This window comes from Larus michahellis, chromosome Z, assembly GCF_964199755.1.
Source record: "Larus michahellis chromosome Z, bLarMic1.1, whole genome shotgun sequence".
Taxonomy (NCBI): Eukaryota; Metazoa; Chordata; class Aves; order Charadriiformes; family Laridae; genus Larus; species Larus michahellis.
In genome coordinates this window covers 57,477,822-57,500,773 of record NC_133930.1, presented here as the reverse complement: position 1 = coordinate 57,500,773, position 22,952 = coordinate 57,477,822, and the positions used below count along the sequence as shown (strand labels likewise).

General features: G+C 40.3%; 1 protein-coding gene across 1 annotated transcript; it reads left to right on the top strand.

Moving 5' to 3' along the window:
• The first annotated feature begins 1,280 nt into the window (after window positions 1–1,280).
• Window positions 1,281–21,025, top strand: LMNB1 (lamin B1). The gene is made up of 11 exons (XM_074570498.1): window positions 1,281–1,849; window positions 8,796–8,952; window positions 9,805–9,930; window positions 10,978–11,148; window positions 12,612–12,737; window positions 13,655–13,875; window positions 14,823–15,048; window positions 17,189–17,293; window positions 17,718–17,837; window positions 18,533–18,637; window positions 20,001–21,025. Exons 1-11 carry the CDS (start codon window positions 1,479–1,481, stop codon window positions 20,034–20,036), a joined length of 1,764 nt encoding a protein of 587 aa, XP_074426599.1. The 5' UTR covers window positions 1,281–1,478; the 3' UTR covers window positions 20,037–21,025.
• The last annotated feature ends 1,927 nt before the right edge of the window (window positions 21,026–22,952 follow it).

Sequence of the window (22,952 nt, the reverse complement as noted above, 5' to 3'; positions counted from 1 at the left end):
GATGTCACTTCACAGTGGAAATTTGCAAAAATTTTATTTAAGCTAACTGAGCTAAGAATTAACGTCCAGGAACTGAGAAGGGGCACCCAGCTCCCATGGGGGCAACCTCATGTCAGGTGGAAAACTACCAGGTTTCTGGAATCTCATCATGGCTCGTTCTAGAAGCAGCCTTGCTAAAAGACTTTGAGGAAATATAAGTAGGGGAAAATCTTAGTGTTTTCCTGCTGACAAGCCATCTCTAGAGGAATTTCTCAGAGAAGGACAGCTGGGTTTAGAATCGAAACTTTGAACTGTTGCCCATATTCCTCTTTCCAGTTTCTACTGTCTAACATCCAGCTGACAATGCCTAGTGGTCTTGATGTAAACCCACCTCCGGAAGATGCAGCCTGCTTAACCGCTTGTGAAGGGATAATGCCAATTTAAAAGCCATAAACCAGACCTTCAGCGGGTTCAGATCCGCACGGATGAATCTGGCTTTTTCATCCATTGCGCTAGCAGAGCTCAGCGATTCATGTTTTTCCTGAAGAATTCACATTCAATTTGTAATTAAGCACAGGACACCTCATTCGCAATGAACCATTGCAAGCCAGAACATCAGATAAGGAATATTCAAATGGTAACACCAAAACCTGGGCTGACCTGAATCTGAATGATTGCATTTTGAATACTGAAATGAGGGCACTCACGGGAGGCAACTTAAAACCAGGCACCGAGGCACCCGCAGGACCAGGAGTCAAGCACCTTTTTCAAATTACAGTGTGCAGCCGACAGACGAGGGGAAGGGTAAACTGGGGATAGGAAGTGTCTGGCGCAGCCAAATCACTTCTTTTCTCACAGGCAGAAACGGCATTGCCAAACGAGAGCGTCTCCCCCGGGCCAGGCAGTAGCGGGAGGGCGGGCGAGGGGCGCAGGCCTTGGGGAACCCTCCTCGCACCCCTAGGGCGGTGGATGGACGCCCCAGAGGACCCGCCGGGCGCGGCGGACTGAGCTCAGGGTTGCCTTTGTCCGGGGAAGCCGGAGGCGGCAACAAAGGACGGGGCGGCGGGGCGCGGGCGGGGCGGGGCGGGGCCTGCCTGCCTCCCTCGCGCGTCCCCTGACAGTTGTGGGCGGTGACGGTTTTGAATCGAGCCTGCAGCCGGCGGATGGAGCGCGGCGCCCGGCCCGCCTCGAGTGGCGATTGGCCGGCCACCAGTCACGTGGGCAGCTGGCGGCGGCGGGTCGGGGGCGTGGGTCGGGGGCGTGGGCCGGGGGGGCGTGGGCCGGGGGGGGCTGGGCGGGCGCCGGCCATATTGGGTCGCGGCGCGCAGCCCGCCGGTGCGGCGGAGTCGGTGTTAGCGTTGCCTCGCTGCCCGCCCGCGGCGGCCACCACCACTACCTCGTCGCCCGCACGCCAGCGGCTCGGCCCCTGCCTCGGCCGTTGTCGGCTTGGCGCTGCTGTTCGCTGCGGCGGCGCCTCCCGCCTGGTTTCCCGCTCCGCCATGGAAACCTCCACGCCGGTGAAGGGCCGGGGCCGGGGCTGGGGCTGGGCCTGGGGCTCGATGTCCCCCATGCTGCCGAGCCCCGCGCGTATGTCCCGGCTGCAGGAGAAGGAGGAGCTGCGGCGGCTGAACGACCGGCTGGCCGCCTATATAGACAGGATGCGGGGCCTGGAGTTAGACAGCAGCGTCCTGCAGGTGCGGGCCGCCGAGCAGGAGGAGATGTGGAGCCGCGAGATCAGCTCCGTGAAGGCGATCTACGAGGCCGAGCTGTCCGACGCCCGCCGGGCGCTTGACGACACGGCCCGGGAGCGGGCCAAGCTGCAGATCGAGCTGAGCAAGATCTGCGCCGATTACGAGCGGTTGCTGAGCAGGTGAGTGGGGACACAGGTGGAGGGGGGGGACACGGACGTGGGAAGGGCCGGGCTGAGCGGTGTCGGCCGTTCCCGCTCGCCGGGAGAGCGACCGCCGCCGCGGCTTTGAATGAATGACCGAAAGGCAGCGCTGCCTTGCTCCGCTCCGCCCCGTCGGGAAGCGGTGGCCCGGCTCCCGCGGCGGGGAGGTCCGGCCCACGGAGTCCATCTCCCCCCGCCGCCCCCCGCTCCGGGGGCCGCCGCCGCCCAGCTCGCCCGTGGGGAAGGGGACGGTTCTCGGCCGGTGGCTGGAGAGCCGCCGCCGTGTGCCCATCGCGAGCCCTCCGGCCGGAGCGATTTTGGCGGCACCATCCACACTCCGCCCGGGTTCACCCTGGCGTAACAGGTTGGGAGGGCTCCGGGGTTTGAGTCGGGGTGACACTTCGACACCGCCTCCCCCCGTGCAGACAGGTGACTCTGTCCGTAAGGCTTAAGCCGCCTCAGTATGCAAAACGCAGAGGGGTGACTGTAGAGGGGCTGTTGCGGGTCTGGGCTTTCTAAATGTCCTTTGTGAAAGATGCTAGCTCCGTAATACAAAAATGCACGAGTAGATAATAAGTAGGGTTTACTTAAAACAAAAAATAACTACTTTATGATCGTTTTGCAGGATATTCAGGTGTTGGAAAAGGTCGATTTGTGACCGGATATCCTCAAGATTGCAAGCTTTATGGCACAGAGCCAAGACTTACATTCTTGTAATGAACTGATTTCTGCCACTAGATTTTGCTTCTTACACATTTCACATGATTCAGTTGGTTTTTTTATGTGCTTCCTTGTTTGTGTTTACTTTAAATCTGATTTCTGTGACTGCTGTAGAAAAGAAAATCTTTTCTTTGGGCGTTTTGTCACTAGTTAGACTCACCATTCTGACTTTAGTCTTGGGGTCACAAAGTTTGTCAATGGATTGATGTTGGGTAAAAAAAATGAGCAGAGTTTTTAATCTTGTTCTGACGTGGTATAATCTGTTAACTTTGGTTTTTCAGTTAAATACATTCTCAGGCCTAATTTTTCATAATGAAAAGATATTACATATGTAAACGAGCATATTGATATTTTCTTGTGTCTGCAAACAGGTCCAATATCTTTTGAGCTCTTGTTAGTTAAAAAAAAAACAAAAGCAAACCAGGAGCTTCTAATTAGTGAGTCTTGTTGTTCTTGTGGTTACTTCTTGGTGCCCCATGAAGGGTTTGTGTCAAAGAGATTGACAGGGAAAGCAAGGTGTAGCTTCAAATAGACGCTAACATGACTTTAATGCAGTGTAGGACATAACAAAGCAAAGAATGATTTGCTGTAGCATTAAAGGTGGTCTCAGACATGTGGACATGTAATGATAAAATGGTAATGGGCAGTGACTTGATGCACATGCACTGCATGTGTAAAGGTTCTGCCTAGGCTGCTGGTTAGAGGAGTGGGATTCACATCATTGACTGAGCTCTTCACGAAGGGTCACTGTGTGAGCCGATGCAGGCAGGACACAGGAACAACCACAAAACCACAGATGAAAAGCAAAGAACAAGTTTAATCTTGATACCTCACAGGCCAGGGCACCTCCAAAGCAACACCTGGGTAGAGGCACGCAGGCAGGGACTGTGGGCACCACAGAGTGAGAGAGAGTCCTTGTTAGCATGAGTCCTTGGCAGCAAGAGAGTCCTTGTTAGCAAGAGTACGCGTGGACTCCCTGTTCTCACTGGTGTTTAAAGGGTTCAGACAGACATAGCTTTCCCACTGTGCTTTGATCTTCAACAACAGGCCAGGATTCCCAAGCAGCTAGATAAGGTGTCCTTGAGTCCACTGCAGACTTAGGTTATCTAAGTGCAAGTGTTTTACTTGCAGACACCCAAGACTGAACAACAGTTCAACAATTAGTGTGATATATGTGTTTCCCAGCATCCCAGGTACGAGTCACTTATAGTCCTCCTCACTGATCTTCCGTTGCTTTCCCACAGTCACTGTTGAGCAGTAAGTGGCTAGAGATGACGATGTATGTTTAGTGTTGATTGCAAACACTCAGCAACTGTCCCCAGTTAAATAAAATGGGTGACATGAGAGAAGCTGAAACCAAGTTACATATATTTATTTACAGGAAAGGCAAGCTTGTCCAATTACTTTTATTGTCATGTTGATCTATCTACAGAAACATTTGAATGCTTTTAGATATGTTTCTTACGTTACTGTAAATCACTTCCTTGCAAAACACATAGCCTTACTGTTTTGTCTACCGTAGGGGTAAAAACAGGGAAAACTGACTGCTGGGTGAACAAAACATAAAGCACTAATGAGCATAGTTTGTTTTTTATTTTCATATTTCTCTACAACTGGAGTGGAAAACCAGCTCAATGTGCAGTACCATGTAAGTTCATATAGATGTAAATAGAAGCTGCATTATCATGAATTACAACAGTTGTGGAGCTGTGTAATGAATTGTCTGAAAACCAATGTTTTTTGAGGAGGGTTTAGTTAATGTTACTGATGTTTAGCTCTGTGATCTGACTCTGTAAGTACTGGCGGAAATGAGTGGTGGGTGTGGGAGGAGAGAAAAATCCTGTAGGGTTGTGGCACCTTGTACTGGGTCAGTTTCAAAGGAACTTTAACTTGCATCTAACTACTGACTGAAAGGAGCAGTCTTCCTGCTTACCTTGCATTAGGTGTGTGGTTTTTCTGGCTCTGGAAGGCCAATTCATCTTCTTAAACTGGTAGAAAATTATGGTTTTTCCTGCATGTCCGTTCTACTAATTTAGCAAGAAATTTAAGGAGATTACAGGAACTTCTAAATTATTTCATGAACCTCAGGGTTGAGGGAAGAAGGGTGATTGTGCAAGAACATGAAAAAGGAGCCTGCCTCTTTCAGTGTGCTATTCAGTGACATGCGTGTTTTACTGAGCTGCAAACCAAGTTTAGCTCCAGGTAATCTCACCACAGCAGTGATTGCCCCTTGGTATCTGTATTTGAGAGCTTTGAATTAGCTTTAAATGAGCTAGCGCGAGTAACCAGACAACTTAACCACAGTACCTTATAGTGGTGTGTGAGTTGAGTTACTCTGCTTTACAGTTATTAAGTTTTCAGAATGGTGAGGCAATTAACTTGCTGAGAAATCTCTGCCTAGACTGCATCTGGTATGAGAAATAAGCTTGTTTAAATGTGAGCTGGGCAGATGCACTGCAGCTATCAGGGTTATTTGTACTCCTGAGAGTGGTACTGTTGAATGCTTACTGCTGTTAGGTTGCTTGAGTGTTTGGAGTGTATTGAGGAAAAGAGATTGCATTATTTTGTTGTGGTGCATGCTGAGCTGTTTCTAAAGTATATGTGATTGCAACTCTATTAGTGAGAACTGTAGGTAAGTAGGAGTGAGACTGAGTTCTTTACACTCCCTAGTGTCTATGCAACTTAAATTTTGTGGGTTAAATTTCTGAAGTGCAGGTTTCCCCTGAAGTACAAAGAACATGAATAGGAACAGGATCTTTTTTGGGCAGATCCTAATGCTACACCATTTTAAGAGAAATTACAATTCCATGGGTAAGATCATCCACACACTTTGAAGCCAAAAGAGAGAAAAACAAGCTGTTGCTTTGAAGAAGATGCAAGTCAGCAATTATTTCTTTGCTTTTGTTTTTCTTTCGTGAGCCAAACTATCTGAGGTAGTACAGTCCTAGCTAATTTCTGAACACTACAACAGGAAGGTGTTTGAATTTTTTATTTGTTGCTTTGAGATGTATCTTTGCCTTTCTGTGGAGAAAAAAGCTAGCTATTGTTGAGAGGCTGAAGTTCTTCCTGGTAAAAATTGCTAGGTGTAAGGGTGATGTATATGTTGTGTATATTTGGTGTTGTGTTTCTTTTTATAATTCACAGAGGCTTTTCTGATCTTGTTTCACTTCTTTCTCATATTCCTTTGGGGCTGGGATGACACTGCTGAGTTGCTGAGATTTCATCTGGTTTCAGTGTTTGAAGTGTTGAGCTCCAGTTTCTGTTTTCTTTCTGAGAGCATTTGGGTGAGCTGTCTCATAGTTAGACAACTCATAACACTAACAACTAATAGTTCTTAATTATAATTCTTTTTTTCCTCCTGTGACTTCAGTTGCATTAAATTATAGGTTGGCTTCACAGCTGATCTTGTTGCAAACAAGCAAGGAAGGTACTTTGGCCGATGCCATTAGGTGATTAGGCGATACCTAATTTAGTGGTACAGGTAGTGTATTGGGCTTTAGTCATAATGTTGTTGCTAGTCCATATTATACATCTTTTTCTGCCGCCTCAATTGCAAGAGCTCTCTTCTCAGCTGCCTACTAGATTGTAATTGGTAGAGCTATTTGCATTTAAAAAAATTAAAAAACAGTAACTTTAAGGTGTGAGGGGAGTCTTCCTGTTTCAGAGTCCAGGATGATTCGGGGCAGTCTGGGGTGGCACAGTGTGGCCATGTGTACATTCAGCTTTCTAGTTTCAGGATCCAACTTGATAGGCTTGGCTTCAGCATGAACCCTTGTGGCAGAGCCTGTGTGAAACAGTTTCTTTGTGTCTGAATAAAGCTTTCTCCAGCAATGATCAAACAACAAAGGTCTGCTGTGGGGCCTCATACTTCCCGATAGGTGACAGAGAGATTTTTATTGCAGATGTACTGTAGCAAGACACTTTTCCTTCCCTCTTTTTCTTCTACTGTACAGCTTCCTTGCATGCTGAAGTTCTGCTGGCCTGGGTGGGACAGGAGGGAGGCCTCCAGTGAGTAATGTAGAGAGCTGGAAGTAGGAGCCCATGTGGCCAAAAGGGAAATTCTGTGCTTTTGTCTGAGTTGTTGGGTCTAAGAAGTGGTATGTAAAATGCCATGGAGGGGCTGCACAACGTTGAGCAGCAGAAATGAGGGGAAAAAAAAAGGTTGAGAACAGAAGAGTCTGTGTGTGTCGCAGGCTCTTGCAGTCTGCCACTTGGGTGAGCGTGGTGTTCCTCCCTAGGAGCCAGATTAGCAAGTGCAAAGTCTGTTACCTAAAGCCTGCCATCTTGTGGCTCTAGCGCTGAAACATCCAAACATCAATTTTATTTCTACAGATGTTTTTTTGCAAGCCTTTGTGAACATACCTGTCTCGAGCGTGATGTTAATTTCATGTGCTAGCATGTGATCTTGGAAAAGCATCTCTTAAATTTGAGAGTCTCTTTTTAAAATTATGCGTTGGTTTTTACATTGGTCTCATTTTGCTGAGAAGCATTGCTATTGTTTCTTATAAGCAGTGCAGTGATTTTTAAAAAAGTAGTGAATTTATTAATGTTTTAGCACTTATTAATCTTAAGAATCTTTATCCAGGTTTCAGTCTTCTCAGTTTAGTGTTGTGAATTCTGACTTTTTTCACATTTCTCTTTGAAGAAATGAAAACTGAAGAAGAAGAATGTGCTAGCTGTTATCTTATTGAGCCTGAATCTGTCCATTCCTGTAGAACTTTCATAGTTTGATTATAACCATCTAAAACGTCTATATGCTACTGTCCTTACTAGAGGAATGTGGGTATTCCAGACAGAAAAAGAATCAACTTCAAGGTGGGAAAACATGTTACACACTTTAACACAGCTGCTTGTGCCATCCAGAGGTCAACAGTCATTTTGATTCCTGACTATGGTTTTACTTTCTGCTATTTTTGATAGTACCCTGTTGTAGTATTACTTGTAAATGATTAATTTAGGCTGAAGAGTGTGGGTTGTGCCTATGTGACATTATTTAGCCTGAGAAAAGGAGGCTGAGGGGAGACCTTATTGCTCTCTACAACCACCTGAAAGGAGGTTGTAGAGAGGTGGGGGTCGGTCTTCCAAGTGATGGGTGATAGGACAAGAGGAAACAGCCTCAAGTTGCGCCAGGGGAAGTTTAGACTGGATAATCAGAAAAATTTTTACACTGAAAGAGTTACTAAGCATTGAAACAGACTGCCCAGGGAAGTGGTTGAGTCACCATCAACCACTACCATGACAGGTAAACATCGTGCTTAGACATATGATTTGGTGATGGTTTTTGTCAGAGTTAGGTTGATGGTTAGACTAGATGATCTGAAACGTCCCTTCCAACCTAGCTGATTCTATGATTACTTTAAGTTTCTCATTGAACTTCTTTGTATATGCCATTTAAGGGAATAAACCCTTAGAAACTGACTGATCACTTACGTAGATGTGAAAACTAATTTGAGTGGTAATTTGAAGATCTTGTATGTTTGCCTTTCATAAAGAAAAAGACACCTGTACCTCTGTACCAGTTCAGTTTCAGTGATGGCACACACTATTGTGTGGACAAGATTTGGCTATCTTTCCTCACATCTGTGGAACTTTGTCGTTATGTGTGGTTAGCAAGTTGCTGCAAAGCAGTTCAGTATGCCACAGCTTGTGCTTACAGAGGGGCTTACACATAGGGAACATCAGTTTGCATTGAGAAGTTTGTCTGTTATTTGGAAGCGGGCTATTTGCCGCCTACGCACAGTGGATCTGTACAAGTTCCTGTGTGGATAAAAGGTAATGAAGATAACTTACTTGTTTCCATCTTATGGGAAAAGCCTTCTAACAGGAGAACTTATTTTTTCCTATTAAGATTCTGGTGAAGGTAGGATATTTTTACAGTGACTAGCTAAATAGAAAAAAAGAGGAGATGCCTTTAATAAACATATAGTTCCCCTTTTCTGCATATGCTTCTCAGACTTGTTTGACACTCTCGGTTTTCCCTATATTTAGGTTTCTACAGCCCAAGTGAAATATGAAGCTATTGTTATATCAGATGAGAAAGCAGAACTAAGGAGTTGATTTAAATTAGAGTAAAATAAGCCAAGAAAATATGTTTTCTGTTGGGTGTGTCTCAGGTTTAAGATGCAGATTGCACCTTTTTTTCAGTCAGCAGTCTACTTTGAGGGTATTTCAAGACTTTCTTATCACTTTCTCTGATCTATTCCAGCTGTGCAAAAAAGGAATCTGACCTTAATGGAGCCCAAGTCAAACTTCAAGAGTGTGAAGCAGCCCTCAATTCTAAAGAAGTTGCCCTGGCTACAGCCCTTGGTGATAAGAAAAGTCTGGAGGGAGAAATTAAGGATTTAAAAGATGAAATTGTACAGGTGAGAAGAAGAAATATTTAACTCTCAAGCTTCTGTCAGCAAAGCAGATGTGTTTATATATAATACATACGTAGTAAGAGCTGTTATTCTGGTAAAATGCAACTTTTTAGACAAAAAATGAATGCAAACCTGTCATCTAGTCACAACTAGAACAAACTGGTTCACTGTCAACGTTGGACGTGGTATTGAGTAAATATCTGTGTCCAGTACTGTTCAGTTTATTAATAAACATGAATGGTAAATAGAGTGCTTTTAAAATTGCATACTCTGCAATTGCAAGGGATAGTACTTATTTTGAAGAAAGCAGGTCAAGAGACAAAAAAACTTGACAAATTGTAGAATTACTTTGGGGGAGAGACTGACTTCACAAATATAGATAACAAATAACTGACATGTAACAACTTGTGATTGTCTGTCCTGGGTTATGCATGTGGTTCTCTATCTTCTGGGCATCTGATAGAACAAAGAAGAAAAGAAAAAGTATTGCACTAGTTTTGTTAACCCACTGAAACACATGATTTGTGACCTTAAGCAACACTACCTCAAGAAGATGAGTTGAGGAGACCAGGAAACTGGTATTTGCCCTGTAGAAAAAGTGAAGTTTTGTAAGCAAAACTGGCAAGTAGCATTTTAATGCTAGTTACCAATGCAAAATATCTAGAACTCACTTGTGCAAGCGATTGCAAAAAAGTGGGGGGGGAAAGACATTAGGGGTGTAAATATTGGATTTGATTGTCAAGTTCAACCATAACATGTAGTTAGTTGTACCTCTAGGTAGCTGAGGTCACTCTACGTGTGACTTCTGCTATGTAATCATTGTTGTGTTGATTCTTTTATTTCGTTTTCTTAAAGCTTGAAACTACTTTAGCTGTTACCAGGGAACACCTTGCAAATGAGACCTTACTGAAGGTGGATCTTGAAAACCGTTGTCAAAGTCTCATTGAGGACTTGGAATTCCGTAAAAATATGTATGAGGAGGTAAATACTTTAGTCCCAAGAATTCACATTTTTAAAGGGAAGGAGACAATGGGGGGGTCACTCTAAAATAATTTAAGTTGGGAGGGACCTCAGGAAGTTCATCTGGTCTGAATTCCCACTCAGAGTGGGGTTTACCTCTATTCTAGATGGAAGGTTTCCAACTTTTTTTAGGAAATACGATGTTAACTCAGAGCTATTATGATAAAGTAGCTTCATGTATCATGTTGTTTCATGTTAAATTCTGTCCATGGTATTGCAATGTATGCATCTCTTCATGGTAATGAGAAAGCAGGTTAATAATTTCTCTCATAATCCCTTTATGAGAAATAAAGCGGAGAGGGACACTCAAACAGATGCTATGGACTTATACTGTTTTTAAATTTCATAATTTTCAAATAGGATGCTTTTGAATAATGTAAACAGAAGTCGATGAATATTTGTCTTTGAGAGCTTTTTCTTGCCACCCTCACTTGCTGTACTTGAGGCTTTTCAAGAGGAACCTTAGAGCAGTAACAAATGTACCAAACCATACTGTCTTTTGTTCCATGGGCACACTTCCTTGCTAGTTGTATCTTCATCTTTGTTCACGTTGTTGGAATCCTTTTTTCCAGAGACCATGGGCAAACATACAGATAAATGGGGAAAATCTTGGTTAGTGAAAGTGACTTTAATTTCACAGTACTTTCATTTTGTCCAAGCATAAAAGGTACCTAAAGAAAGAGGGGCATGTATTTCTAACATATAATCATATTGAGGTGTATCTGTTGCAAATGCAGACAACTCTCAGAAGGAAATGTGACTTTACGTGCTGATGGTATCCTAGATCTTATTTCAATGACTGGCTATTGCAAAATAAGGTGCTATGCAGATGAGACCGAGGAAAGGCCCTCTGTTTCTACTGAAAGTTTCAGTGTCAAACAGACTAATCTAATGATGATTCACAAGGCTAGCTAAAATCTGTATTGCCATCCACTCAGCAGATAGTCTTCTAAAACTTGTTTTGTCGCATATTTACTGAATGTTATTTTGTTTTTCTGTTTTTCTTAGGAAATCAAAGAAACTAGAAGGAAACACGAAACTCGCTTAGTTGAGGTTGATTCTGGGCGTCAAATTGAGTATGAACATAGACTGTCCCAAGCCCTTAATGAAATCAGAGAGCAGCATAATGCACAAATGAAGCTGTACAAAGAAGAGCTTGAACAGACTTACTGTGCCAAAGTGAGCATATCTTTTCATACAGTTATCTGATGTACTTTAGGGAAATACACTCCAATTACTTGCATTTCAGAGCATTTTATGATGGAGCTTGGCTTAAAATTACCATGCTTTTGAATGTGAATTCACATTTTCAGGTCTCATTTTGGGAGCAGGTTTAATCCTCAGAAGTACAATAATATAAGAGTAGGAAGCACTGTGTGAAGGTGAACTGTGGGGTGGGAAGGGATTAGTACTGGGATTACTATGAATTTAAGTGAAGTTCATGGTTATTACTTATGAGCTATAACATAATCTTGATGATCAATAAGGTGTCCCATATTTTGTATAAAACTTACAATAGAGCTTGCTGAGAAGGCAACATCCTGAGTCCTCTGATCTTGTACAAAATGTTGAAGTTCCATCAAACCCAATGATTTCTGCTTTTTCCTCTTCTAGAGAGGAAGCATACTCAAGCTGAAATCAGTTATACTTCATAATTTCCTTCCTCTACTATGATTCAGCATTTGTGTGAGGAGGGAGCCTGATGTCTCAACTGAACCTGGTTTCTGTGACTATACTTGTTGCAGTTAGCATTTTTAAAAACACGGTGGGATGTTACAGCAGAAAAGTTGATACAAACTGAATTTATTAGCATAGTTTTCAGTCTTTTCAGTTTTTACAGTCTTAGCAGTGTGCAGTGCAGTTGCTTATCTTCAGGGCTTCAATCTGACTTGGAAAAACTTATTTAAAAGAAGATCTAGCCAGAAATATTTTTTATATTTTTTTTGTTCTAAAAATCTTTTCATAATTGAGACTTTCTTGTTCTCTCTCTTCAAATGTGCTGTTTCTGTGGTTTTGGACTCTTGTTATTTTAAAGTGCAATTGAAGTCCATTTCATCTGCAACTACATTCACTAAGTCTGTGGTGCTGCCCAAATGGATGTGGTAGTGTTAAGCAGGAATGATGTAGCCATTTAAAAAAAAAAAAAAAATTGACCTTGAAGTCGTGATACAATGAAGCAGTAGTGACTAATGACACTGGTATTGTAATCTGAAGGCACATTACCAATTTGCTTATGTTGGCCAAAAATTGACATAAGTTTGCTTGTTTTTAGAGAATTGGTAATTTCAGTTTAGCTTCCTCTATTTAAGCATACTCAAAAACGTGCTACAGTAATTAAATCTGTAAAGCTAAACATTGGCTGGCATAAAAACTGAATTTAGCAGTCCAACTTCAGTAGTGTTTACAAGGGAGACATTTAGTTTTTAATCCTTGAATAAGTATTCATAAGATTGCGATTTCAGGTAGGGCTATCCACCTTGGTAAATGAGCAACCATATTTAACCCCTGAAGAAAGAGATGTTTCATTGTGTTAGAGCTGTAGAGAGGAACTTTGCAGCTTAGTGTTGTGTGTGGTTTTTAGTGACTCATTTATCTTTTAATAAAAGTTACTTTGAAACTGATGTCTTAACTATCTACTGCAGCTTCAGAATGCTAGACTGTCCTCTGAGATGAGCAGTGATGCAGCCAACTCTGTAAGACAAGAACTGAATGAGTGTCATGTAAGAATTGAGACTCTGTCTGCCCATGTTACTAGCCTTCAGCAAGAGGTAACAAGCTGTTTGTGACTTTTCAGTCTTGGTAATTACAGTTGTTGATTTTTATATTAAAGGACTTTCTTTCCCTTAACTTGTAAGTATGTTCAGCAACATTGTCCTCTGTTCTACTGTTCTGTACTTTTTCAAATTCCTTAATGTCTCCTTTTGACAAAGTTGAATTTTTTTTTTGTAATGTCCTGCTACAGAGTGAGTATTTGAAAGGTAATACTGTTAACTGGCCTTTGCAGAAACTGTTGCGAATAGATAGGACAATTTTAGCTAAGAGCTCCGTATTAAAAGTTCTCGACATTCTAAGCACTTTAGCTCTGTTCTGTATTAATTGGACAGCCTAGCATAGGATTCCACAAAGCGACATTCAAAGCCAGAGCTGGAATATGCTGTTTCTCTCTATTTGATGTCTCTTTTCATCCTCCATCCAGTTTGCATCTAGAACTCTAGAAAAAATAAAAATGGAGTGATCCTACCAAGATTAGGATGAAATATGAAACTGAGGAAATACAACAGGTTATACTTGAGCATTTGTAGGGCAGGGTCTTGAGCAGAAGCTAATTATACTTAGTCAGGTCAAAGCTGCACTTTGACTTTGTGTCCTGTCCAGCATGCCATAAACAGTTTGACTCTTCAGCTCAATTTTTCTTGACTGAGTAAATTCAGATGTAGTAACATGTCTTCAGATCATATTAAAATGGAACAGGTAGTTCTCTTTCAAAGCATGTTGTAAAGTTCATTGGAACTTAAGGTCTTATGTTTGTGGAGAACAGGAAGTTGAATACAGGCAAGTCTGAATTCAGAAACTGGGGAGGTTGCTTAACTGAATGTTTTGATTTCCATGTCATCTAAATAGCAGAGTGCATAGAGGTTTGGGTGATTTTTCCCTTTGCACCACTGATGTTTTCAACGCTTTCTAGTCTAGAGCATGGCAAGATAGAGTGCAAGAACTTGAGGAAACCTTGGCCAAGGAACGGGAAAACTGTCGCAAAATAATGATTGAGAAAGATAAGGAAATAGTAGACATAAGAAGTCAGATCCAGGAGCAGCTGAGTGACCATGAAGAACTCCTGGATGTTAAACTGGCACTTGATATGGAAATCGAAGCATATCGGCAACTGCTTGAGGGTGAAGAGGAGAGGTATGAAAGAAAGTAGTAACAAATGCTGGTATCTTGTGTGCTTCCCTTACTTGCCTCGTTCTTGTCTAAAAGGCAATTCTTACTGGGAATATATTCAAGTGCTTTACTATAGTTTCCAAGGCACTGTTTGTTTTTGCCCCCGCCTGTCTGACACACTGACTTGTACTTGGCTTCCATGAGACCAAGCTGGTTGACTATCAGACCGATAGCTCTCAAGGGAACAAATAACATTATTCTATTAAGATTCAACACTGACAACATAATGAATTGTCATTTTTAGGTGTGTTTAGTGCCATGGTTAATATTATTTTTCAGAGTTAATTACAGGGTTATTTAATTGACAGCCAAATTTCTTTAAGTATAGAATAATTTTAATAAAGTAATAAGCTGTTAGTGACTGCTTAACTTATCAGATAGTTGCATTTTCCACATATGACCCCACAGTTCAGCAATACTGAGAATTTTAGCCTGATAAGTCACAGCTGCTTTTTAAAGAAGTTTGATACTTCACTGTTTTCTGAATGACATCCTTCTGGTCCAAGCTGATTCTTCTCAAGTGTGGGGATGAAACAGCAAAAGCTCTTGCATCACTGGGTTTTGCATAAATTTCCTACAATGGCTTAAATCCACCTAAGAATTTCTTCTTTACTTGTTCCATCTACCCAGGATTGCAGTCTTTAAGGAACATGTAGAGATGCCTTTATGATCTTAATGTAGTAGTCCATCAGTATTCTGTGCTCCAAAAGCATTAATCAGTAGTTTGACAACATTTTATCCAATTCTTCAAAAAGTACCTAAGGCTTCACTTTGTCATGTAATACATTTTATTTACTATATTCCTATACCTTTTAGCTGTATAATTCTATGGAAAGAAGAGGAGAGAGAAGTGAAGTTTATTTTTAAAAAAAAGTGTGATGTAGCCGTATTTCTTCCTTTCTTCAATACAGGTTAAGACTTTCTCCAAGCCCATCTTCCCAAGTGTCAGTTTCATGGGCTTCATCAAGCCATAGTGTGCGTACAACCAGAGGGAAGAGGAGGAGGATTGATGTGGAGGAATCTGAAGCCAGCAGTAGCGTTAGCATTTCCCACTCAGCTTCTGCCACTGGAAATGTCTCTATTGAGGAGACAGACGTTGATGGAAAATTCATCCGCTTGAAGAACACCTCTGAACAGGTTTGAAAATGTGCACATATCATGACTTTACTATGGGTTGATTAGAGGTAGAAGGCATCCTCAGGCTCCATGTTGACCCTGTAGCTAAAGCACACTGTGTAAGAGATGGCACTAAAACTAGTGTGTCACAAAATAAGCTTTCATGCAGTATTCTGGATTGATGATGACTACTTCTTAATGATTTTTAATGTTTTTCATAGCAATTGTTTTACTGCTATGTTGCTGACCCACCAGAGTGTTACATCACTCTTCAGAGTTCTGCCTTGCAAAGCGATCTGCCTGTAAAGCTTTACAGATAACATTGTCACTGATAGAAAATAGTGCAAGCAGACATTAGGCTACTTTTAAGAACTTTCTCTGCCTTAAAAAGCCCCAAAGGAAATACATACAGATGCAAAATAAATGTCTACATGTAATTAATTTCCCATGTCCCTTGAACTTGCATATAACTCCTGTAATTCATGGTTTTCCTTCTTCCTTGTCTGCATCTGCAGGTTTTAGCAGCCCTGAGTTCCCATGCCAAAGCCGCCTTTATGATGGCTACTCAGCTTTCATTCTATGAATAGGTTGGCGTTTGTACTGGGGGGAGCACACATACAGTTCTGCAAGTCATCACAGGAGAGTTGGAGACTGGGGACTATAATTTCTTAAGCCCTTTGTCTGGAAGAAAAGATTGACCATTGTCTCATTAGGACACCAGAATTACAAGACCTAATTTCTTAGAGCCTCGATTTCAGATGTCTAAGTAATTCTTGTCTTCTATGCTGTCTGTGCCTCAGCTGTGTGGAGAAGCATGTTAGCCACATTCGCTGTTTTCAGTGGCACATAGGCTTTGTCTAATGTCATCAGATCCTTTACCTTCACTAAAATGCAGTTAATCTTGATGTTTTAGATGACAAAGATTGATCTGGTTCCCAATGTCTCAGTCCCGTCTGATCAATGAAGAGATGAACAGACTCCTCCAGATGGTGATACATATGTATCTTAATTACCTGCCTGGGGTGTTGGCTGAGAGTGCCGACTTCATTTACTGAATGGAAGAAACCTTGACAGCTGTCTTGGTCTAGACAGCTAAGCATATAGATGACTAAATTCAGACAAATCAAAGACTACTACTAGTGAGTCAGGAGCTGTCAGCTTCTTTCTTGTCAAGTTTTTCAGGCTTACGGGATTTTTCTCGCCACACTTTGTGTAGCACATGGATCTGTGCCTTCACCCCGCCCCCCCCAATTTAATTTAACAACACATTCATTCTTCTGTGGAAGGACCATGAGTTCTGTTACCAGTAGCCATGGATGGGTTATGGTTATAGCACTTTGCCAGGGCTCTAGATTTGAGCAACTGTCTGTAGTGTAATAAGCAGTACTTCGGGAATTTTCACAAGTGTTTGACAGCTTTAATATTTATTTACATATATTAAAATTAATCTATAAAGATATAAAATATAATATATAGACTATCTTAAAGATACATAAAAATTATATTAAAATCCTCCTTAAGTGCAGTAAGTACAATGACCAACATCCATTAAGATAAATAAGATAGCTTATTTTAGATTATCGTAACTGTCTGTTTGCAGGTTCTGGTGGCAACTGTTTAATGTTTGGCAACTGTTGGTGGGGGAGCTTAAAAGATCTACTCTTGTTTTGAAATAGTCATTCTATAATGATGACTTGTATATGTTTTTCTACTAGATTTGCTAGTACATTTCCAATAGTTGATAGGCAAAAAATAATTGAAAGGAAAAAATAGTGTAGGTCTTGCAAAGGAGTAGAAACACATTTTAAGACAACTGACAAGAATATTTTGTTTTCGAAGGAGCCTGCTTGTCATTCCATGCTCCAGAAAATGCATTATGTATTTGTAAGGGTTTTTAATATTTATTTATGTATTTTTCTGGACCAAGCTACAACAAAACTGATGCAAATTGTAAACATTGGTTAATAGAAAATCAGCTTTTACTTGAAATAAGAGGTAAGACATTATTTAATTATTATTCTAATTGTGTGCTGAAGATTAAGTGATAATAAACTTTTTTCTGAAATTTTTATGTGCCTTACAGCATTATACGTAAAATACCCTAAATATGTAATAGAAAATGACTGCTAATGGAAAATCTTTTTTCTCTCCTTTTAATTAGGATCAGCCTATGGGAGGTTGGGAGATGATCCGAACAATAGGAGACACTTCTGCTAGTTACAGATATGCCTCAAGATATATATTAAAGGCAGGCCAGACTGTTACAGTAAGTTGTCAAGCTTCAACTGTTCAGTTGAAATGGGCTTTAGGACAACGTATGTGTGTGTCAATAAGATGCAAGGGTTTTATTTTGTCCTTTCTATGTACGTGTTCAGAAGATGATCACCTATATTTGTATTGGGCATTAGTTGTATCTATTGCTGGGAAGAAGTTGGACAGAGCCACATTTTTCAGAAAATTACTTTCTATATGGAACAATAGTTTTGACCATAAAGAGGTGCATTTATGTGTTCAAAAGCTTGCATTAAAAAACTTAAGGAAGCAACTTTGGAAGGAGGTACACAGAGACTTGTATTTTCTTAATTGGAGGAGATTCACCAGCATCACTGAAATGGAATACACTACTCAATAAATAACCTGGAAATGTGTAAGACTAGCAAATAATGCTTCTGTGTGACTTCTTTTAACAGATCTGGGCTGCAAATGCTGGAGTAACTGCTAACCCTCCGACTGACCTCATCTGGAAGAACCAGGATTCCTGGGGCACTGGCGAAGATGTGAAAGTTGTGCTGAAAAATTCTCAGGGAGAGGTAAACTACCTCATACATGTTTAAACTTGTCTTTCTGTGGTGCATAAAGATGCAGGTAGAACCATTGTTAGGACTCTACACACGAATGCACGTGACCGTTTAGTAAAGTTTTTCTCCTTTTGCTTTCCAGCCAAGCATACTGTACCCTTGTCTGTCTTAAGTGCAATTTAGAAATGCGGTCTGTTGAAGCATGTGAAATTTTTTCCCTGTGTTGAGTATAAGTAGTAGAAGAGTGACTTGTTTAGACGCTGCCCTCATGCCAGGAATTGGGCAGTGCCTTAGAATATGCTTTGGGAAGAAAAGATTTTAGTGAACTCTTCAGTGATTTGTCTTTTAAATTAGTTTTCCTTAAAACTGTGTGTTTATGGGGGATGGGGAAGGCTACAGTGAAAAACTCACTTTAAATAATGAAGCATTATTTCTGGTGAGATGAAGAAAAAATATTTGAATATATAAAATAAGCAAATTTTGGAAGAATTGATGAGTGTCTTGTTATAAAGACTGTCTTATTAACACATTTAAAACTAAGGTGTTGTCAATGCTGTTTATGCACAGCAGCAGAGCATAAAAAGTATATAGACAAAATCAGTACAAGCAGCTTTTGCAACAGCTGGAACTTCTGTTTCTCAAAATCTAAGTAGATCAGCACCAGGTCTTCGGAGTAGTCAAGTCTGAAAAACAAAAATCTGTTGCAGGAGGTTGCTCAGAGAAGCACTGTCTTTAAAAGAACTATACGTGAAGGGGAAGAGGAAGAAGTTGAGGAAGAAACAGATGAAGGTGTGGAGGAGGAAAGCCAGGAGGTATCTTGTTTTAGGTTAACAAGGCTATTTAGGTTGAAAAAATGGATATATAAGTCACGATCTTTGGAAAAATATCATACTTGCTTGGGTGTGGGTGTTTTTTTATTTTTGTTTTGTTTGTTCAGTAGTTTAATGAAAGCACGAAGCTTTGTTATGAAAACCAATATAAAAAATGTTACTTATGTATTCCCTTGGTGGAGAGAAATAGATTTTTTAAAAAAAAAAAACCCACAAGGTTTTAAAGCTTAAAGATTTGGGGAGTTGTTTTTTTTTTTTTCTTGAACTCTGTTCCTGATAAGATTTCTCCCAGGCCAATTGTTGATGGTAAAGTTTGGCTTAAGCATGTACACCTAAGTTTACCTAAAGTTTTGAAAACTTAAATACCTCATTTTCTCTGATAGAGGAAATGAGAGATTTGAAGACACTATCAGAGAAAATGATAGTGCATGCTGAAGAAATCCAACTCCGAAAGCAATGGAAAAGGTGTGACCTTGCAGTCACAATATAAAATGTTTTGAAATATAAGGGAAAATACTGAGATATAGCATACTTGATTGTTCACATTCTGAGTTTTATCCATTACCCTACTGTTCTGACCAGGTCTCCTAAAAAAAGAAAAATAGGAAATGTAACAAACCTAAGTTCCTGTAATGCAAAGTTAAAGTTTGCTACTTTGCCTAAAACTTTGCTACATTTTAGTTAGTATATATCTTAAAAGTCAGTTAGAAAAGATAACACAGGACAGTAATTAAGTGTGCATATGTAAACAGACAAAAATTGTAGAGAATTGGCTCTGTTGGAAATTGATTTTTTTTGGCAACCATGGTTTTTGGCCTATAACTGAATCATAACTTTCTAGCGTTTAATATAGTCTGGTTTTTATTGCAGTTATGCAAAAGTACTGAAGTTCGTACAGCTGCTCTTATGGTTTCTTGGATTGTGTATGTCTTAATAGCTTTACTTACAAATGTTACAATAACAAAAATGTTATTGAGAGATTACATTTCTGTAGATAAAAACTCTCAAGGTACTTTTATATGCTCCCTTGGTATTTACCACCTGTCTAAACTCGATGATGCTTTTTGACTTGAGATTCAAATATGATAATTTGTGTTTTTTCTGATACCTGTCCTCCATTACCTCTCATAGGAAAGGATAATCTAGCGGTCTTTTAGTTACATGGCACGTTAGGTTGTTCAGCTTTGCGTGCTGACTCTTGTGTAGACCATGCCAGGCTAATAATTTAGTATATTGAAAATGTGCAGTGTATTATTTTGAGTTGCTAAATCTGTTACTGCTGGATCTTTTTTTCAAACATGACTCTTTCTTTTCATAAACTTTTTCTTTTTCTTTTCATAAACAGTTGGACGAACCTAACACAACCTGTGTGATCATGTAACTTCCAGTCAGCCAGGTTCCTCAAATCATGGTAATCCTTCCCTACAGAACAGAGCGTTCTTGGAAGCACAACGTATTTTTGTATTTTCTGTATGTGAATTTTTGAGCTGCGAGTCTGAAGGCCTTAATTTCCTTTGCCACTGAGCTTTCAACAACACTTTGCAACTGTAACTTTCTTGCAGGATGTGAATTGTTGACTGTGAACAATGTACTGTTTGAAAAATGATGTCCCTCTCCCTCAGATTCATATGCCAGTCTTTTTATTGAAACCTTGCTGGAATTGAAATGTTCCACTGTTTTGGGGATAGATTTTTATTGGAACCTTGCTAGAATAGAAATATTCCACTGTTTTGGGGATTGATTTTTCTTAGACAACACATTGTAGACTAGCCAGTTGCTGTTGACCTCTTTTATATTTAGGTGCTGTTGGGGAAGGGGAAAGCATTTTCGATACTACAAACTCTTTTGTACTGGAGATTTTTTTTCTTACAACATAATCAAGCTATGAAACTTTGTAATAGAAAAAGAACAGCTTTGTTAAAAAAAAAAAAACAACCCAAAATGAAAAAAAATCACATACAAAAAAACTCCGTAGCCCAGCTGATCAGAGGATGAAGATTGCAGTAAAACTCCTTATTGGTACTCTTTTTCTTTTTTAGATTTCTTATTCTGGAGGTGGATTCATGTTAAACACTTTAGTTGTGTTGCTAAGGTAGTGTAACCACCTTAAATTTTCCACATAATTTTTTAACAAATAGAAGGCTGTTTTAATATGGATTGTCTTGCTTGTGGACAGTTTGTAGGAAAAAATCCACTTCTAGGGGTCTAGTCAACATTCGTATGGAAAACAATTGAAAGTGTCAATGTGGAAAGTTTTCCTGTTCTTTCTGCATTAATCTAATGTCTGAAAAAGTTTTGAATAAAGTGTCTCTGTCTAAGATGTTATCAATAATAAAGCTTTTGGAATTTGTTTCTTCCTAGAATGGAGCTAAAAGATGAATGAGTGTTGAATACTTGGAAATGATAGGCTTTGAAGCTGGTGAAACATCCATGTAAATGGAATGGTGGCAGCTGACTTGTAAAGACTTACTCTAAATAATGAGTAACATGTTTCATGTTTGGAAAATTAATTCTTTGGAGCTCTATTCAAACTGTTGCATAACTTTCTGCGTCATCTTTGCTCATGTTTTAATTCTTACTGGATTGGCTTTTACTACATTATACAAATACCAGGCTGATCAGTTTAAATATGGCACAATAACATAGAAATTTAGAAATACTGTAAATAGTTACCTTCATTTTATTCTAAAGTATTTTTAAATGCATGGCCAGAATTGTAGAAGCTGATTTGAGCTTTTTTTCTAGCATTAGCCTCAGGACAAACTTAAGACTTTTAACATGTCTTTCATCTTGGGTAAGTTACCTTTTTTGGTGAACTACATGGTGGCATTTCAACCTTGTGCTAGCAGAAAGTGAAGTGGGGGGGTGGCCAAGAGGTTATACAGATTGGATGAGGATTAGGGGGGCTGCTTCTTTTGACAATAATGGTGGTTTAAACAACTGCATTAAACCCCAGTATAATGCTTGATTTTATTTTCTATTTATATTTGAATGTTTACATAGTATAAATGTTTTCATGTCTTTAAAGCACCACTCTGTATCCTCTAACATGCTGAATTCTCCCCAGTTTGATCTATAGGAATAATGGCTTTCTATTCATTGTAGTCTCAGATATTGGTAGGCATACACCATATAAATGAATGCATATGTTATAGGAAGTTGTTAATTCCATTCCTTTTTTGTCATTTTCAAAACTAATGGCACAGGCTAGCAATGTATTCCAGTAAAGACTTGATTGGCCTAGTTAGATAGGACTTCTAATCTCTCCAATCTGTAGTAAAGAAAAATACTTTGCCCCATAGGCATTGGGTACCTAATTCTTAATTCATAGTAGGAACCTGCCAGAATAATCAAGCATTCTTGGTTGTAGCTTTTGTACAGCCTGTTTTTTGTCACAAAGATGAACAGTGCTGTGACTTTCTTACCTGAACGCGTAGCTCAGAGCTGCTACTTGGAGGTAATTTTTTCTATAGAGAGCTTTTACATGAGTCTTGTGAATATTCTGGTAAATCAGCACCCCTGTGATGGATGAGAACGGGAGAAATGCTGATTTCTAGAAAAATCATTTTGCTGTTACAGGTATTGCTGTAAACTAGCATAAAGAATGGTGGGAAACACAAGTGACCCTTCTGGGGACTGCGTGCACAAGTGTGTTCCCTCTAACCTTGAGTGAAACATCCTACCACGAGGTGGAGATATTGCTATTCAAATATTAAAAAAGCAACCCAAATCTTCCTACGCTTCCTTGCAAGTTCCGTAGTAAATGTTGAAAGTTTTTGCTTTATTGAACAGAATAGCTTCTGTTCTCCTCAGCGTTCCCCCATCTTCCCTCACCGAAGTCCAGACGTGCATTTTGATTACTGCAAGGTAGAGAGGACCTTCATTGCTGTACTGAAAAACACCAGCCTCAAGCTTGTGGAGGTGTATGCATTATACCACTGTATGCAGCAAGTGCAAATTTTTTTATGGCAGTACAATTTTTTTTTCTTTGTCACAGCATGTCTGATGAGAGCTCTTGTTCTTGTTAGTTTGTAATTCCATTCAAAATACAGCATCTTGGCTGTTGTAGTTACTGCCATAATCTATACCAGTTTGGGGGAGAGAAGACACACCGGTGGATTTGGTAAAGGAATCTGACCACTGAAAAATGAGCTAATTGCCTATATGCAATGTTATGTGAAATGGGCTTGTGTTTTCTGGAGGTTGTTAGTTAGGTAATGAGCTAGAGAAGAAGCGAACAACATCCTGTAGATGTGTTCAACTTGTGATTAAAAGTTTGGTAGGTCTCTATTACTAT

Bases quoted from the DNA above. Each gene is read 5' to 3' on its own strand.
- LMNB1 (XM_074570498.1), top strand. From the start codon at position 1,479: ATGGAAACCTCCACGCCGGTGAAGGGCCGGGGCCGGGGCTGGGGCTGG. The intron at 13,876-14,822 runs GTATGAAAGAAA...TCTTCAATACAG, and splicing joins CTTGAGGGTGAAGAGGAGAG to GTTAAGACTTTCTCCAAGCC. The intron at 15,049-17,188 runs GTTTGAAAATGT...CCTTTTAATTAG, and splicing joins TGAAGAACACCTCTGAACAG to GATCAGCCTATGGGAGGTTG.